The sequence below is a fragment of the Pteropus alecto genome, unplaced genomic scaffold, assembly GCF_000325575.1.
Source record: "Pteropus alecto unplaced genomic scaffold, ASM32557v1 scaffold45, whole genome shotgun sequence".
NCBI classification, from domain to species: Eukaryota; Metazoa; Chordata; class Mammalia; order Chiroptera; family Pteropodidae; genus Pteropus; species Pteropus alecto.
Window position 1 is genome coordinate 22,471,738 of NW_006442491.1, and position 14,056 is coordinate 22,485,793.

The following is a 14,056-nucleotide window of genomic DNA, read 5'->3' on the forward strand; positions in this document are numbered from 1 at the left end:
CCTATTAAGAGGCTCTCCTGTGGCACCCACTCTAGATAATGCATACAGTCTCTTTTTTCCTACAGGATGAATTTTTAGATGTGATCTATTGGTTCCGACAGATCATCGCTGTGGTCCTAGGTGTCATTTGGGGAGTGTTACCATTGCGAGGTTTTTTGGGAATAGCAGGGTAAGTCTTGGGTATTTTGCATTTTTGTGATATCATTTCTTTTCAAACTGAGATTTTGTTTCCCTTTTATGCTACATTGGAAGATTTTGTGTGTGTGTGTGTGTGTGTAATGACTAAAGCAAAAAGGTGGCCTCATGATGGCACTCCTGGGTTTGATGTAGCACTCCTAGGTTCAGCAAGCCCAGGAGCATCTTAGGCCAAGAATGTTAACTTCCTGAAGGCTGGGCCAGTCCATTCGTTCATGGGTCCAAAGTGGTCTCAGGCAAGAAGCTGCCACATGCCTGTTGTTGGCAGGGATCATCTAGTTCTAGCCTGACCTTTGTATAGAAGTTTGGAAAGTGGAGGAGCTATTGTACTTGATGACCAGTTGTGTCTGCCACTATGCTGGATGTGCCGAATCTTGGTTTTTCAGAAGTTGTTTCAGGTCTCTGCATTTTAAAGGCAGTGAAAAAGTAGAAGGTTGGGCCCCCCTACCTTTACCGTGCTCCTGTGCCCAGTGTAAACAGTTAACACCAGTCCCTGGTCATGGCTCAGCTTAACAAGCCACTGAAAGTGGGTCCACATGCCCACCAGATTGAATTAAAAGGATGTGTGGGGTTATCTTAAGATAGGAATTGTGGGCAAGCTATGGTGGAAGCCTATGATGTTTTATCTTTTCACGCAGGAAATACAAACTGTCACACCTACCATGGGAAATCACATTGATTTCTTTTTAGGGGTGATCACATCTCTTATTCCATCACCCTAGGGTTAAAAGAGTGAAATAGATATCAAACTCATTTGAGTTGCTTGTTTTCTCAGAAGATATCTCATAAGAAACATATCTCTCCTAACCAAAAAGGTTTTTGATTTATGATAGCAAAGCATTTGTACAAGGAAGCCAGTAAGGGTTCATCCTCTGCCTAACTTTGGCAGAGTGGACACTTGATGAGGGATGGTTGAAGGTGATGAGACAGAGGACCTGGGGCTCATGGAGGTCTTCCTAGGTTGGAGGTGGTATATAGATAATATTTTTAGAATGCTGGTCACTCATTTGAACTTACTATGAGAGAAAAGGCAGACAAGAGGAAAATATCAGAGGTAGGGTTAAGGCATTCTAAGGGCAAGAGGGAGTTTTTCATCTTCTAAGGCCACTTGTCTAGAAGATAACACGGTTCAGAGCCCCCTGCACCTATCATGTCTTAGAGGATTCTTCAGGAGTTCTCTGAAGCCACCCAATCTGGAATAATATAGCAAGGACTAGAGCTAGTCTAGTTTCCTTCTCACTGTGGTAGATGAGTTAAGCTGCCCAAACAGACCTGTCTTTAAAAAAACAAACAAACAAACAAAACTTTATGGAAAGGTCTGGATTCAAATTCCAGCTCTGCCACTTTCAGACTACATAATTTTGGGCTCACCTCTCTGAGACTCAGTTTCTTCATCATTAAAATGAGGACAATAAAAATGTCTTTTTCATAAAATTGATGTATGAATTAAATGAGATAATGCCAGTAAATTGTTAAATGTAGTGCTTAGTACATCGTAAGTGGTTTACTGCCATTATTATATGATTAGCTTTACCAAGAGTGGTAAAATATGGCTATTGAAAAAAAACAGGAAGTGAGGTATTCGGGGGTGAATTTGCCTTGGAGTGTCTCACCCAGAGTCTTAGCGCTGCTTTCTCAGCACTCCTTCCTGGGGTTCAGTCCCACACTGTCTTGCCAGAGCCCAAACTCAAATCCCTTCCCTCCTTTGGTTGGCACCTTTTCCCCTGCTCTGGGAAAGGGCCCAAGGACATTGATTTTTCCACACACCTCTCCCCTCCATCTGTCTGACCCAGCTTCCTGGACTTGAGGGCAAAACTGCTCTGGTGCTCCATTCTGGTGACCCTTTCCTCCCCACCTCCTGCCTTAGCTGCCCTCTGCCTCAACCCCAGCTTGGCTTCATTTCTGGTATGGCCACCAGTTAGAGCCCATCAAGGTAAAACCATTTCCTTGGGTCTCATAATTTTCCTGAGAACTGAGTGATGGCTCTGTTCTGTCTGCTGAGGTTTTGCATTATCAGAAGGGCCCTGTCCACTCCTTTCTGCCTGTCTCTGTCATAGAGCTTGGCACATGATCAGTTGGTTCTCAGTGAATGATTCCCATTGACACTTGAAAGCCGGACCATACATTACTGTTGTGTAGCTTTCCAGCCCTGAGGTCAGAATATGTTAAGAGATCCCTATTTTTGTTAAAATTCTGACAGGAGTTTTTAGGATAGAATTTTTAAAAACCCATTTGAGAGTCAGTCTTCCTCAACTCCCAGTCTAGCATATTCATTTGTCTACACATTTGTGTGTAGTTCTCTCCCTCATTTACAATGTAGAAATTATGCTTATCCTTAAAGCTCCGTTTGAGCCCTTCCAGTCCTTTCTGGACCTGTCCCTCTTGACCACCAAACATTTAAATGCCTTTGTTTCTGTGACTTGACTTTCTACTTAGTGTGTAACCCTTATAAGGCAGGGTTATGTCAGCCCTTTTCTTTCTCACTGACATTTCCTTATAACACCTTTCCCTTGTATTTCCCTGTCTCATCTCACTAAGCAGCCACTCTTACAGCCAGAAACTCTATGTGATTCACAAGTCATTCTCCAGCCCCCACTTATTAGTTGTGTCCCAGAGTGACATTTCAAAGTATCATTAGTAGTCTCTCTCTAGAGCCACTAACTCAGTCTGTCCAAAATGAAACTCTTGTCAAAGAGAGGTAACTAGATTGTCCAGGTCCCAAGACTTCTGGCAGAAAATAAGATGTGGCCACAACATGGCCAAGCTAAGGGACTCTTTCATGTAGAATCCAAGAAAAACTATCTGTTCTTCCTGGCTCCCTGCTTCTGTTACTGGAACCATTGTACTCCCAGGCTCTTAGGCTGGAAGCCTTTGGGGCCTTTTCCTTCCCTATTCAGCCATTGTTTTCATCCCTGTCCTCAAACTTTATTTGCGCTCATTTCCTGAAACAGTACAGGTCTAAACCAGTCTCCCAGCTATGGTTCCTTCTATTCAGGAGAAAGCCCACACTCTCACTACTTACAAACTAGACTTTCTCAAGTGTGCACACTTAACTCACCCCTATGCTGCTCAGAGAGCCACAGGTCTGCCCCCCACCTTTATAGACTAATTTACACTTCTCAGCATCATTGAACTGCCCTGCCCTACACCAGCCCACACTTGATCCATTAGGAAGAGCCAGTTCTCTTTGCATTTTTCCACCTCAGCCTTCAGAAGTTATATGACCGAAGACATTCAGTCCCCCATTAGATATTGTAACTGGAAAGATCTAAAGTCTTGATCCCTTTATGAAAGTTACTTTTTCATAATGATGGTACCAAGAGATCAGTAGAGCTGGGTAATACATTACTGCTCACTGCATTCTAATTCTTGCATCAGTTAAATAACACATAATGGGGGCCAAAGACCATCCTGAAGGTACTCTGGGGGCCAAATACATTACTGCTCACTGCATTCTAATTCTTGCATCAGTTAAATAACACATAATGGGGGCCAAAGACCATCCTGAAGGTACTCTGGGGGCCAAATACATTACTGCTCACTGCATTCTAATTCTTGCATCAGTTAAATAACACATAATGGGGGCCAAAGACCATCCTGAAGGTAGTCACAAACCTCTGGTTTCAATTCTACTCTCACTGCTGATTTTAGCCCCTATTAGATGGCAAGCTGGGGCAGGAACTGTCATTTTCACCTTTGCATCAAGTGCAGTAGCAGACAGTAGACATCCAGAAATTCCATTAAGAATTATGCAGGGGCTGCTTTAGTATGCCCTTGCTTGCTCAAGTAGGCCATGCAGCAACAGCTTAACATATGCTTGTCCCATGGCCACTCCCCACCTCATCTAGAGCTACCTGGAGACCCATGTCAGATACTAGTCCTATTTGGGGTGGCTCAGCAGCCAAAGGGGCTTGGAGAATTTACGTCTGCTTTTTAGTTTATTTTTGCTTTGGCTGGGCAACTAAGAAAGAGTTGTTTCTTCTTTAAATCTCTAGTTCAGCCAGCTCCTTTGAGGGCCTAAGCATTTTCATGTATTATTTCATTTGCTTCCATAATAGAAACAATTAACTTTGCAACAGTGAGGACTGTGGTGTAAGGAGTGCTGAGTCTTCTAAGCTTACAGTTTATGTTTGGTGCTTGTCTTCCCCTACTCCAGATTCTGCCTGATCAATGCAGGGGTCCTGTACCTCTACTTCAGCAACTACCTACAGATAGATGAGGAGGAATACGGTGGCACATGGGAGCTCACAAAAGAAGGGTTTATGACATCTTTTGCCTTGTTCATGGTATGTGTAACTGAAAGTTTTACAGCAAGTATTATCATTTCATTTTACAGCATGTATTGAGTCACTCAAGGGGAGCCTACTGATTGAGCTACACTGTCATTTGGGTACCATTTTTCAAAAGGCTCCTGAGGTTAGAGAGCATGTCTACTACTCTTGAGTACATTGTCCCAAACGATATGGTGTGATATACTCTATAGTTTCCCTGTGCTGTGCACATCTAGGGCCTATTGTCAGCTCCTACATCTGATTCTCAATTCCGGCTACATATTAGAAACAACTGGGAAACATTTAAAAATATTCATAGCATTATTCATAATAGTCAAAAAGTACAGTCATCACCTGATGAATGGGTAAGTAAAATGTCATATATCCGTACAGAATATTATTTGACAGGAAAAGGAATGAAGAAGTACTGATATGTGCTACAATATGGATGAACCTTGAAAACATTATGCTAAGTACAAGTATCCAGACAAAAGACCACATGTTGTGTGATTCCATTTTTGTGAAATGTCCAGAATAGGAAAATACATACATACAGAAAGTTAGATTAGTGCCTGCCAGTGGCTGTGGGGGATGGAAAAGGGGAAATAACTGATAATAATAACAGATTTTCTTTTGAGGGTGATGAAAATATTCCAGAATCAGTTAATAGTGATATTTGCACACCACTGTGAATATACTAAAAACCTCTAAATTACATACTTTATGGAACATAAATTATATATCAAAGTTTTTTTAAAACTTACAGACCCTAGCCCAAACCAATACAATAAAAACCTCCGGGAGGTGGCACTTGGGCATCTACACATATAGTTTTTAAGGTCCTAGGAGATGCAATAGGCAACCAGTTTTGAGAATCTGCTATATTTGATATGGCACTGACAGAGTGTGATGGTGGTTTTGTTTTCACATTTGTTGTTGATCCGAACACCTAGCAATACAGTCTGCTTCACCTGTATTGTCTCCACATCCATAACACCACTCCGTGGATTGGCAGTGGAGGCTTGTCTGGGGTCCCTGCGGGAGCACAGGTGGGTGGTCCTGGGCTCTGTTAGAGACAGCTTCGTTTCTGTGAAATTTAGGTCCCCAAGCAAGTTATGCATTGGATAGTCCCTGGGAAGCCCACTGTGCACACATCTTATCTGACCCTGTTTTGTGGACTAGGGGCCTACATTGACCAGGTGACCTATGAACATCGCTTGTCTCCTCTCTAGGTCATCTGGATCATATTTTACACTGCCATCCACTATGACTGATGGCGTATTGGTCCCTGTCCGGTCCAAAGGACCCTCTTAGTTACAGCACAGAAACATGATTATAGGGGTACCCCCAGCCACATGGAACCTGGAAGACCATGTTTCCTGGACCGAGAATCAGTGTGTTGGGCGTCAGTTTTCTGCAAGAGTTGTGACCTGAAACTTTTTAAAGAACCATCCATCTTTTGGGGAAGGATTTCTGAATTGTCCATCACCAACCATTTCTTCTTGGATACCATCGTGAAACACCTGTTTGCCGATTGGAGCTGTTGTTTAAGTTGAGGCACCTCTGGATCCAGATGAAACATTAAATTGTCTTCCTCACTTCTCCATCAGGTGTACAGTTTTTAAACTATCAATGGCAATTCAAGTCTTCTGAAAACAGTATGGCAGTATGTGTGTGGTCCATAACACAGTACAAGCAGCATCTAATAAGTTTCCATTGTGGAATATTTTCAGATACTTGAATAAATCAGATCTTTAATTGACAACCTGTTGGTGATACCTGGTAAAGCCTATCCCACCTCCCTCTAGCCTGAGAACCTAGTAGGAACACTAGAGTTGGTGCCCTCCCATCCCCATCTCTCTTCCCCTTCCTCTCCCTGCTCCCTTAGCACCTCCAGCCAGGCCTCTTTTCCCTTATGGGTTTAGGCTGTGGCCTTGGCTTTGTGGATGAGGGTTTACCACTTTCTGATGCCTTGGTGCTCCTTCCCAGCACTGAGAGCCTCACATGACTGACCTTCCTGCAGTGTGCCTAGCTCAAAAGGTGTCATTTCACATTTGGCCACAAGATGGCAAGGCCATTGTAGCTGGTAAGGTTTGGCCAGGTCCAAATGATAAGCCACAAAATGAAATAGAGATCTGAAAGCTACAACTGTCCAGAGAAGGAGCTTGATGGGGACATTTGAGGGCCTAGACTGTCCAAGGTCCTTCTCTTTGTTCTGGTGCCGGTGGGGAGGTGGGGGGCTGGACAGCCCAGGTTCTGCTGCTGTGGTGAGCCATCCATCTCCTCTAGACCACAGTCCTACGTTCTAAGGTATGGTCTTATTCCGAGTGAAGCTCGTACATTTTCTTTAAAGGATTTTTTTTCTCTTTGATGCCAGTGGTTGTTTCCACCTTGTGGGTGGGGCTGGTTGGCAGTGTTGCGGGGGAGGTGGTGTTTGAATGGGACTCAGCTGGCAGAGGAGAGAGTGCTGAGAATCCCAAACTCAGGCACTGACTATATCAGACCCCAGAGAAAGGTTAGTCTCTCTTGGGGGCCCTGGCCCTGCTCTCAGTTGGTCTGTACTTAAACTAGAGGTTGCAAGTTGGGTCATGACACTGGGGCTGAGATGAAGAAGCAGAGGATATGGGTGGGACCCTGAATGTGCTCTGGGCCCCTGCCCTCCCCTCAGTGTACGCCTTGCCTTGGGGGTGCTCAGGCTGAGATGAGTTGGGGTTCTAGGTGCTGCAGCCTTGGTTCCCCTTTTGGCCTCTGCTTGGAGCTTTGATATCATCCAAGGAAACATCATCAGTTAGGGTAATGTAGGAGGTGAGGGCTTCCCGGATCCCCTCGCTGAGGAGAGATGCCTCTCCTATGGCAGATGCTTCAGAGAACAAGAGGGAGCTATGGAGAGGGGAAAAGGGCTTGGTCAAGGAGCTTTGCCCTCCCTGCACTCACCTACTCAAGTTTTAAAACCAAAAAAAACTGAAAACTCACAGTGGCTCCCCATTCCCTGTCAGATCAAACCCCAGCTTGACTTCACTCAGGACCGGTGTGCTCTCTGTTCAGTCCCATCTTGTCTGACCTTACTTCCATCCTGGCCACCTTGGTGTCCAGGCATGCCCAATGTCCAAGCCTGCTTTCTTCCCTGCTGGTACCCACTACATACCTGCTGAGCCTGGGCTGGCCTCTACGAACTCAATCAGTGCTCACTGCCCCGCCCCCTGCTCCCCCCGCTCCCCAGTCCCCAGTGTCCCTCAAGGTGACAGGCTCATTCTGGGTTGTGGATTCCCAGGAGTGAGTCCTAATTCTCTTTTGTTCCGCCTTCATGTTCTAGGGGTCCCCTCACCTGTCCAGCTCTTTCCAATTGAGTGGTGTTTGCTGCACAGTCACAGGTAGAGGTATGTTGTTGCCAGGGACTGGGCCATCTCTCTGCACGACACAGGGCTTCTTGAGGAGGCAGCAGATGTCATCCGCCAGCTCTGAGGAAGAGACCTGGACCCTTGACATGGTTGACTCTAGCCTCCCCCAAAATTCCCTCACCCCAAAAGATTTACACACTTGGCAGTTGTGGGCATGGTCTGAAAAGAGTGACAGGGCATGAGCCCCAAGCTGTTGGTCTTCTGGAAGCCAGGATGCAATCAGAGGTCATTCTGGGCTAGATTTCGGGAGACTTAAGTTACTATGATTTTGGGTAAGTTGATGGACCTCTTTGAGCCCAGTTTCTGGCTAGGAAAGCGCTAGGAAGAAGAAAGGTAAAGAATGCTCGATCTCTGCTGTACTGTCAGGATCAGGATCTCTGCTCTACTGTCTGAACAACCCCCCAGAAAACCCCTGATCAGTTTTCCCATTTTCCTTTCTTCCCCTTGACACTGTGCCCTAGTAACTATATCCGCCAGTGCTTGTTACTGGACAGGTACCAGGAAATGCTAAGAATCAACTAAATTACACAACAGCAACAGCTCTGGTCCTCGTTCTTTTGCAGAGAACTGTGCCGTGGGCTTTGACTCAGAACTACAGTGGTAGGCAAGTTACTGGCCTGTGCTTGCACGAGAGGTCTGTGTGGCTCTGTCAGGGCATGGGGTGAAGACAGGGCCCCTGGTCCCAGAGAATGGCATGAAGATAGGGGAGGCCCCTCTTCTATCTGTCTGGATATTCTTCGTAGGTTAAGTGTCTTTAGGGCACACTGTCTGCCCACCAGATCCCACAGCCCAGTCTACTCATGGAGGCAGGGAAAGGCCATACCAGAGTAATGGTCCACCAGGGCCTGGAGTGAGGGGAAAGTAAGGCGTGGCGAGATGTACAGCCAGCCATTGTCAAGGCACTGGATCCTGTAGTGTCTGATCCGGTCCCAGGATGCAGGGCGGCTGAGGCGGACTGACAAGGAGTAACAGCCTAAGGAGAAAAGGGTCCAAGGTGGGATGGAAGAAGAGATGAGGGAGGTGGCCACAGAATGGCCCAGACAGAAGGGAAGTGGGCAGGGGAGGACAAAGACTTGATCTCTTGTTCATAAATGACAAATCATAATACACGGGCTTCCGGTAGTTTTCAGCAGATGAGGATGAATATGAGAGCCCTTGATAACTGTGAAGTGGGATTCATTTCTTAAGTCAACGCTTCATCAAAGCCAAATGGGAAGAGGGTGCTTAGTGAAATAATAGTAATAATCTATTATTACTCTCATCTAATGATCTAAAGCTATCTGTAGCTTTCATTTATTGAGTGCGTACTATGTGCTTTATATGATTATCTAATTCTCATAACCACCCTATGAGGCAGGTATAATTATCCCCATTTTACAGATGAGAAAACAATGTCACAGAGAACCTGGAAGAAGAGGCAGTTGACCCTGTCACTTAAACCTTTTCCTGTGGAATGCCAACAGAAGGCAGGAATCAATCCCAAACCACAGGCACTGCTCAGTTTTAAGAAGCATTTATTTTGAGGACATGATCTGAACATCCCCAATTAAATGGCAGAGATGTTCAAACTGGATTTTAAAAAGTAAGACCCAACTCCATGATAAATACACTTTCTATATAAAACATAGGCTAAAAGTTAAAAAAAATTGTATTATGCAAACAGTAATCACAGGAAAGCTGGAGTGGTTATATTGATATCAGACAAAGTAAAATTCAAGACCAAGAATATTACCAGAGATATGAGAGATATATCAAGAAGAAATAAAAATCCTGAATTTGTATGTACCCAATTATAGATTTAAAATATATGAAGCATAATTATAATTAGAGATTTCAACATTCCTCTCTCAGTATTTGATAGGACAAAATCAATAGGAATAGAAGATTGAACAATACAATCAACCAACTTTACTTAACATAGAACACTGTGCTTATCAATAACAAGCAAAGCATAGTGTGAGAAGCTGAGGTCAGTCTGAGGTTTTTCCCAGTATATAAAATATGTAAGGAGCCCCCTGTTGGCAAATGGCGCTAGACTCCAATTATTCATAAAATCTGGGCCCTCAGTTGATCATTAGGAGTTCATTTCAACAGATATATTTTTTCTAAGGGTTCAAATCAAATGAATCTTCCTTCCAAGGGTCCGCACCAATCTTAGAAGGAAAAATTCAGTCTTCGATCCCTGGATTATTTCCAAGTATTGGGGGATTGTCCAGATTCTTTTGTTATTATAATTTATTATTAATTCTGTTGTGGTCAGAGAATGTACCTTTTATGATTTCAATCTTTTAAAATTTGTTATGGCTCAGTCTATAGTCTTATCTCAAATATTCCATGTGAACTTGAAAGACACAAATTACCAATACTGACATAAGAAATAGAAATTTTGAATAGTCCTATATCTGTTACAGAAATTGAATTTATAACTTTCAAACTTCCCACAAAGACGACAGTCCAGTTGGCTTCACTAGTGAATTCTATCAAACATTTAAAGAAGAAATAACACCAATTTTACACAAACTCTTTAAGAAAATAGAAGCAGATGGAATACTTCTGCACCCTTTCTTTTCTTTTTTTTTTGTTTCTTTTGTTTTCTCTTTGTTTTTTCTTCCCCACCCATTTTACGAGGCTAGCATTGCCTTCATATAAAAACCAGACAAAAACATTACAAAAAACTATAGACCAATATCCCTCATATACATTAACAAAAAAATCCTTAACAAACTGTTAGCAAATTGAATCTAGCAAATATCAAAAGGATAATACATTATGGCCAAATTGGCTTTATCCCAGGAGTACAAGTTTATTTAAAACTTGAACATCAGTGTAATTCACAGTATTAATAGAATAAAAGAGAGAAACATGATCACCTAGAGAAATATGAAAAAATTGTTGGACATCTTTGTGGGGACTATTCTGCCTACCACAGGTACATCCTCTCAACCTGTCATAGAGTATCTGTGAAAAATCTGTATGTAACATCATACTTAATGGGAAAGACTGAATTTTTCCTTCTAAGATTGGTGTAGACCCTGAGAAGGAAGATTCATTTGATTTGAATCCTTAGAAAAAATATATCTGTTGAAATGAACTCCTAATGATCAACTGAGGGCCCAGATTTTATGAATAATTGGAGTCTAGCGCCATTTGCCAACAGGGGGCTCCTTACATATTTTATATACTGGGAAAAACCTCAGACTAACCTCGGCTTCTCACACTATGTTCTGCTTGTTTAGGATGAGTCAACCACTGTAGGGAAGCTCTGGTTTTGTCTTTTGACCAAATGGATTGAGACCTGCCCCATCCAATCAGAACTGCATAATTGAATCCTCATTTGCATCTATACCGACCAATCAAAACTGTATAAATTTGGAAACCTCATTTGCATGAGATTGGATCAATTGGGAACCTTCTCTATAAAAGGCAGCCTCCCTTTTGTCTTGGTAGACCATACTTTCAGTTTCTACTGGAGCCTGTGTTTCCCAGTTTGTAAATGGTTTCACCTGAATAAAGTCTTTTCCGCACCTCTGGAAATTTTTGTGGACATTGGAAACAAAGCAAAAATGTTCTCACCAGTTCACTTTTTGTACTAGAGGTCTTAGCTAGTGTAATAAGGCAAGAAAAATAAAAGGTATATGGATTGAATAATAAGTAGTTAAACTGTGTTTATAGATAATGTGATCATATATGTAGAAAATCCTAAGGAATCTACAAAAAAACTACTGGAATGAATAGGTGAGCTTAGCAAGACTATAGGATACAATATACTTTGAGAAGTCTGGAGTAGGGTCCCAGCTTCCTTTTCCTTGTTCTCTACCTGGTTCTGGAAGACTTTTGACTACTGTACCTTTAAGAAGATCTGGATCTGCGCTGTGACCCTGATAAAGCTCTGTGGTTGGAAAAGGGCTAAATATCTGAAAATAGGTACCAGAGGCCAACCAACCCAGCTAAACTAAGTGACCAAGTTCCTACATCCTCTGCATGATTCTTGAGCCACCCCACCCTGGCCACTGTCACCACAGTTACTAGAACCAGGAAGGGTAGCTATGCCGAGGATGTGGTTGATAGGCTCAGGGATAATAAACAAGCTCTGTCAAACCCATGTGGGGCTGTCAACCCCATTGTGGGGACAAGTCACCTACCACAGCCATCTGCGACTGGCCTATGTGCCTGGTATCCTGCTGTTCCTTCTCACTGCATGCTCTAGCCAGTCCCAGATACCTACTGCTCTTTCTCAGTTCCAGGACATCTCCCTTTTAACTCAGACTCCCTGCGTTCAAATTGCACACAGACCATGTACCATAACACCCCTGATGCCCCATGCTCACTAGATGTGTCTTTAAAGCACGTTATTTGACCTCTCAGATCTGTTTCCTCATCTGTAAAGAGGATAATAATTGTCCCAGTCTAACCAAATGATCATGAGGATTCAGATGGTGAAGCAGGTAAACCATTTAGCAGTGTCTGGCATGTAGCAAGCACCCAATAACCCATATTAGGCCCCTGGGTCCTTAGCTCATGCTGTTCCTTTTATATGGAACGCTGTTCCACCAGAGTAACCCCCAGCCTTCAGTGCTGCTCAGACAACTCCTCCAGAACACCTACACTGCTTGGGAGAAGACTCAGCTCTAGGTTTGCCCAGGTAAAGTGCTTTTGTGGTGCCAAGGGTCCTGCCATGGTCTGTCCCTCAACCCTACCCTTTACCCTCCCACACACATACACATACACCACAGTGAGCGTCTCGAGGGATGTCTCTGATTTATCCTCCCACCATCTTCCCATCTCAGAAAACGGCAGCACTGTTCATGCATTACTAAGCTCCTAACCCTGGAGTCAGCCCTGACTCCTACCATTCTCTCACACCTCACATCCAGCCCAACAAAAAGCCTACTGACCATATTCAGAACATATCCAGAATCTGACCACTTCTCACCCTGACGGAGCCTGCAACAACTTCCTATGTGGCTTCCCACTTCTACCTTACTTCCTGCCAAATCTTCACAGCAGTCGAGGTATTGGGTCATGTCACTTCCCTACTCAGAACCCTCCCTGTCACACTTAAATCCAAAGTCTTCACCCTGGAAAAGCTCCATCAGGCTTAGCCACTGTCACATCTTGGCCTGTAGGGACCTCTGGGGTCAGGTACCATGTTTTCCCTGGTGTTCTGATGATGATGCCAGGAGGAGGGGTGGGGTCTACAGTAGTGTGAAGGATCAGATTAGGAGCTGTGTGGGACAGGTGGACTGAGCAGGCCCCTCCTGAACTTCCTCTGCTGAGGTCTCTGAGAAGCTGATAGCCTTGGAGATGCTGCGCCTTGGACCCTCCACTGTGCAGCTTGAGGACAGGAATCACGACTTAGCAGTCCTGACTAAGAGATGCTCCATAAGTGTTTCTCAACTGACAGAAGGGACAGAGATGAGCCCCTGAATGGCAGGAACCAGGTCTTGCTCATCAATTTCTCTTAGAGTGTCTAACACAGAATAGACACAGAGTACAACAGCAGGCAGGCAAGTGGATGATGATGATGGGGCCTGGCCTTGGCACTGACATCTGGACCTTGGGCCAAAGAAAAGCTGGTCCTGATATCACTCGCTTAGTCAACAGTTAACTACTCTTATTTATATATGATAAGATGCATTCTGTATATGTAAAACACATTGTCTCTTATTACTTAATTCTGGGTTCCCTAGATTGGAAGCGTGTTTTCAAACTTAACATAAGAACCATCTGGAGAGCTTGTGAAGGATTTCCAACCTCTGTACCCAGCAGTCTGATTCGGTATGTCTGGGGTGGGGTCTGAGAGTCTGCACTGTCAAGAAGTGCCCCCGACATTTCCTGTACATTCAGATCTGAGAACCACTGCTCTAGGACGTCACTCAGGCCCCAAGAGCTGCAGTATCAAACTTTTTTTGACCACAAACCACAGTATGAAATTTTACACTATGACCCAGGATACAAATAAAAGTTTGATGAAACATATTTTCCCCAACCCTTGTGATGCAACCCCAATTTTTTTCTGCTATATTTCACTTCACTCACTGGTCCAGATCCACTAAATCAGGATTACAGGGCCCTGGGTTTCGATTCTGGCTGCACATCAGAATCACCTGGCGGGGCGGCGGGGGAGTGGGGACAAGGCTTTTACAGAATCTCTGGGGGTGGGTGCAGGCATCAGTGGCTGATAAAGCTCTC

At 44.0% G+C, this 14,056-nt stretch overlaps 2 protein-coding genes and 1 long non-coding RNA gene across 6 annotated transcripts in view; 2 read left to right on the top strand and 1 right to left on the bottom strand.

The window, feature by feature from the left end:
• Positions 1-6,228, top strand: part of RAB5IF (RAB5 interacting factor) — a 7,975-nt gene extending 1,747 nt beyond the window's left edge. Inside the window, exons 2-4 of the mRNA XM_006921783.3 lie at positions 66-169; positions 4,352-4,481; positions 5,699-6,228. Of these exons, the coding sequence (XP_006921845.1) occupies positions 66-169; positions 4,352-4,481; positions 5,699-5,740 (276 nt within the window). The 3' untranslated portion in view covers positions 5,741-6,228. The remainder of the gene's footprint in view (positions 1-65; positions 170-4,351; positions 4,482-5,698) is intronic.
• The window catches only part of SLA2 (Src like adaptor 2), a 19,400-nt gene continuing 11,536 nt past the window's right edge, over positions 6,193-14,056 (bottom strand). For 3 of the 4 annotated variants that reach the window (XM_006921781.3, XM_006921780.3, XM_025039764.1), the window contains 3 exons: positions 8,688-8,837; positions 7,792-7,924; positions 6,193-7,346 (listed from right to left, as the gene is read on the bottom strand). In XM_006921781.3, coding sequence (XP_006921843.1) covers positions 7,181-7,346; positions 7,792-7,924; positions 8,688-8,837 — 449 coding nt within the window. In that variant the 3' untranslated portion in view covers positions 6,193-7,180. The remainder of the gene's footprint in view (positions 7,347-7,791; positions 7,925-8,687; positions 8,838-14,056) is intronic. The other variant, XM_025039765.1, reaches the window with a different exon arrangement.
• LOC112470984 lies at positions 7,434-13,853 on the top strand. Its single transcript, XR_003043103.1, has 2 exons — positions 7,434-7,843; positions 13,555-13,853. It is a non-coding gene; the product is annotated as an uncharacterized LOC112470984 (long non-coding RNA).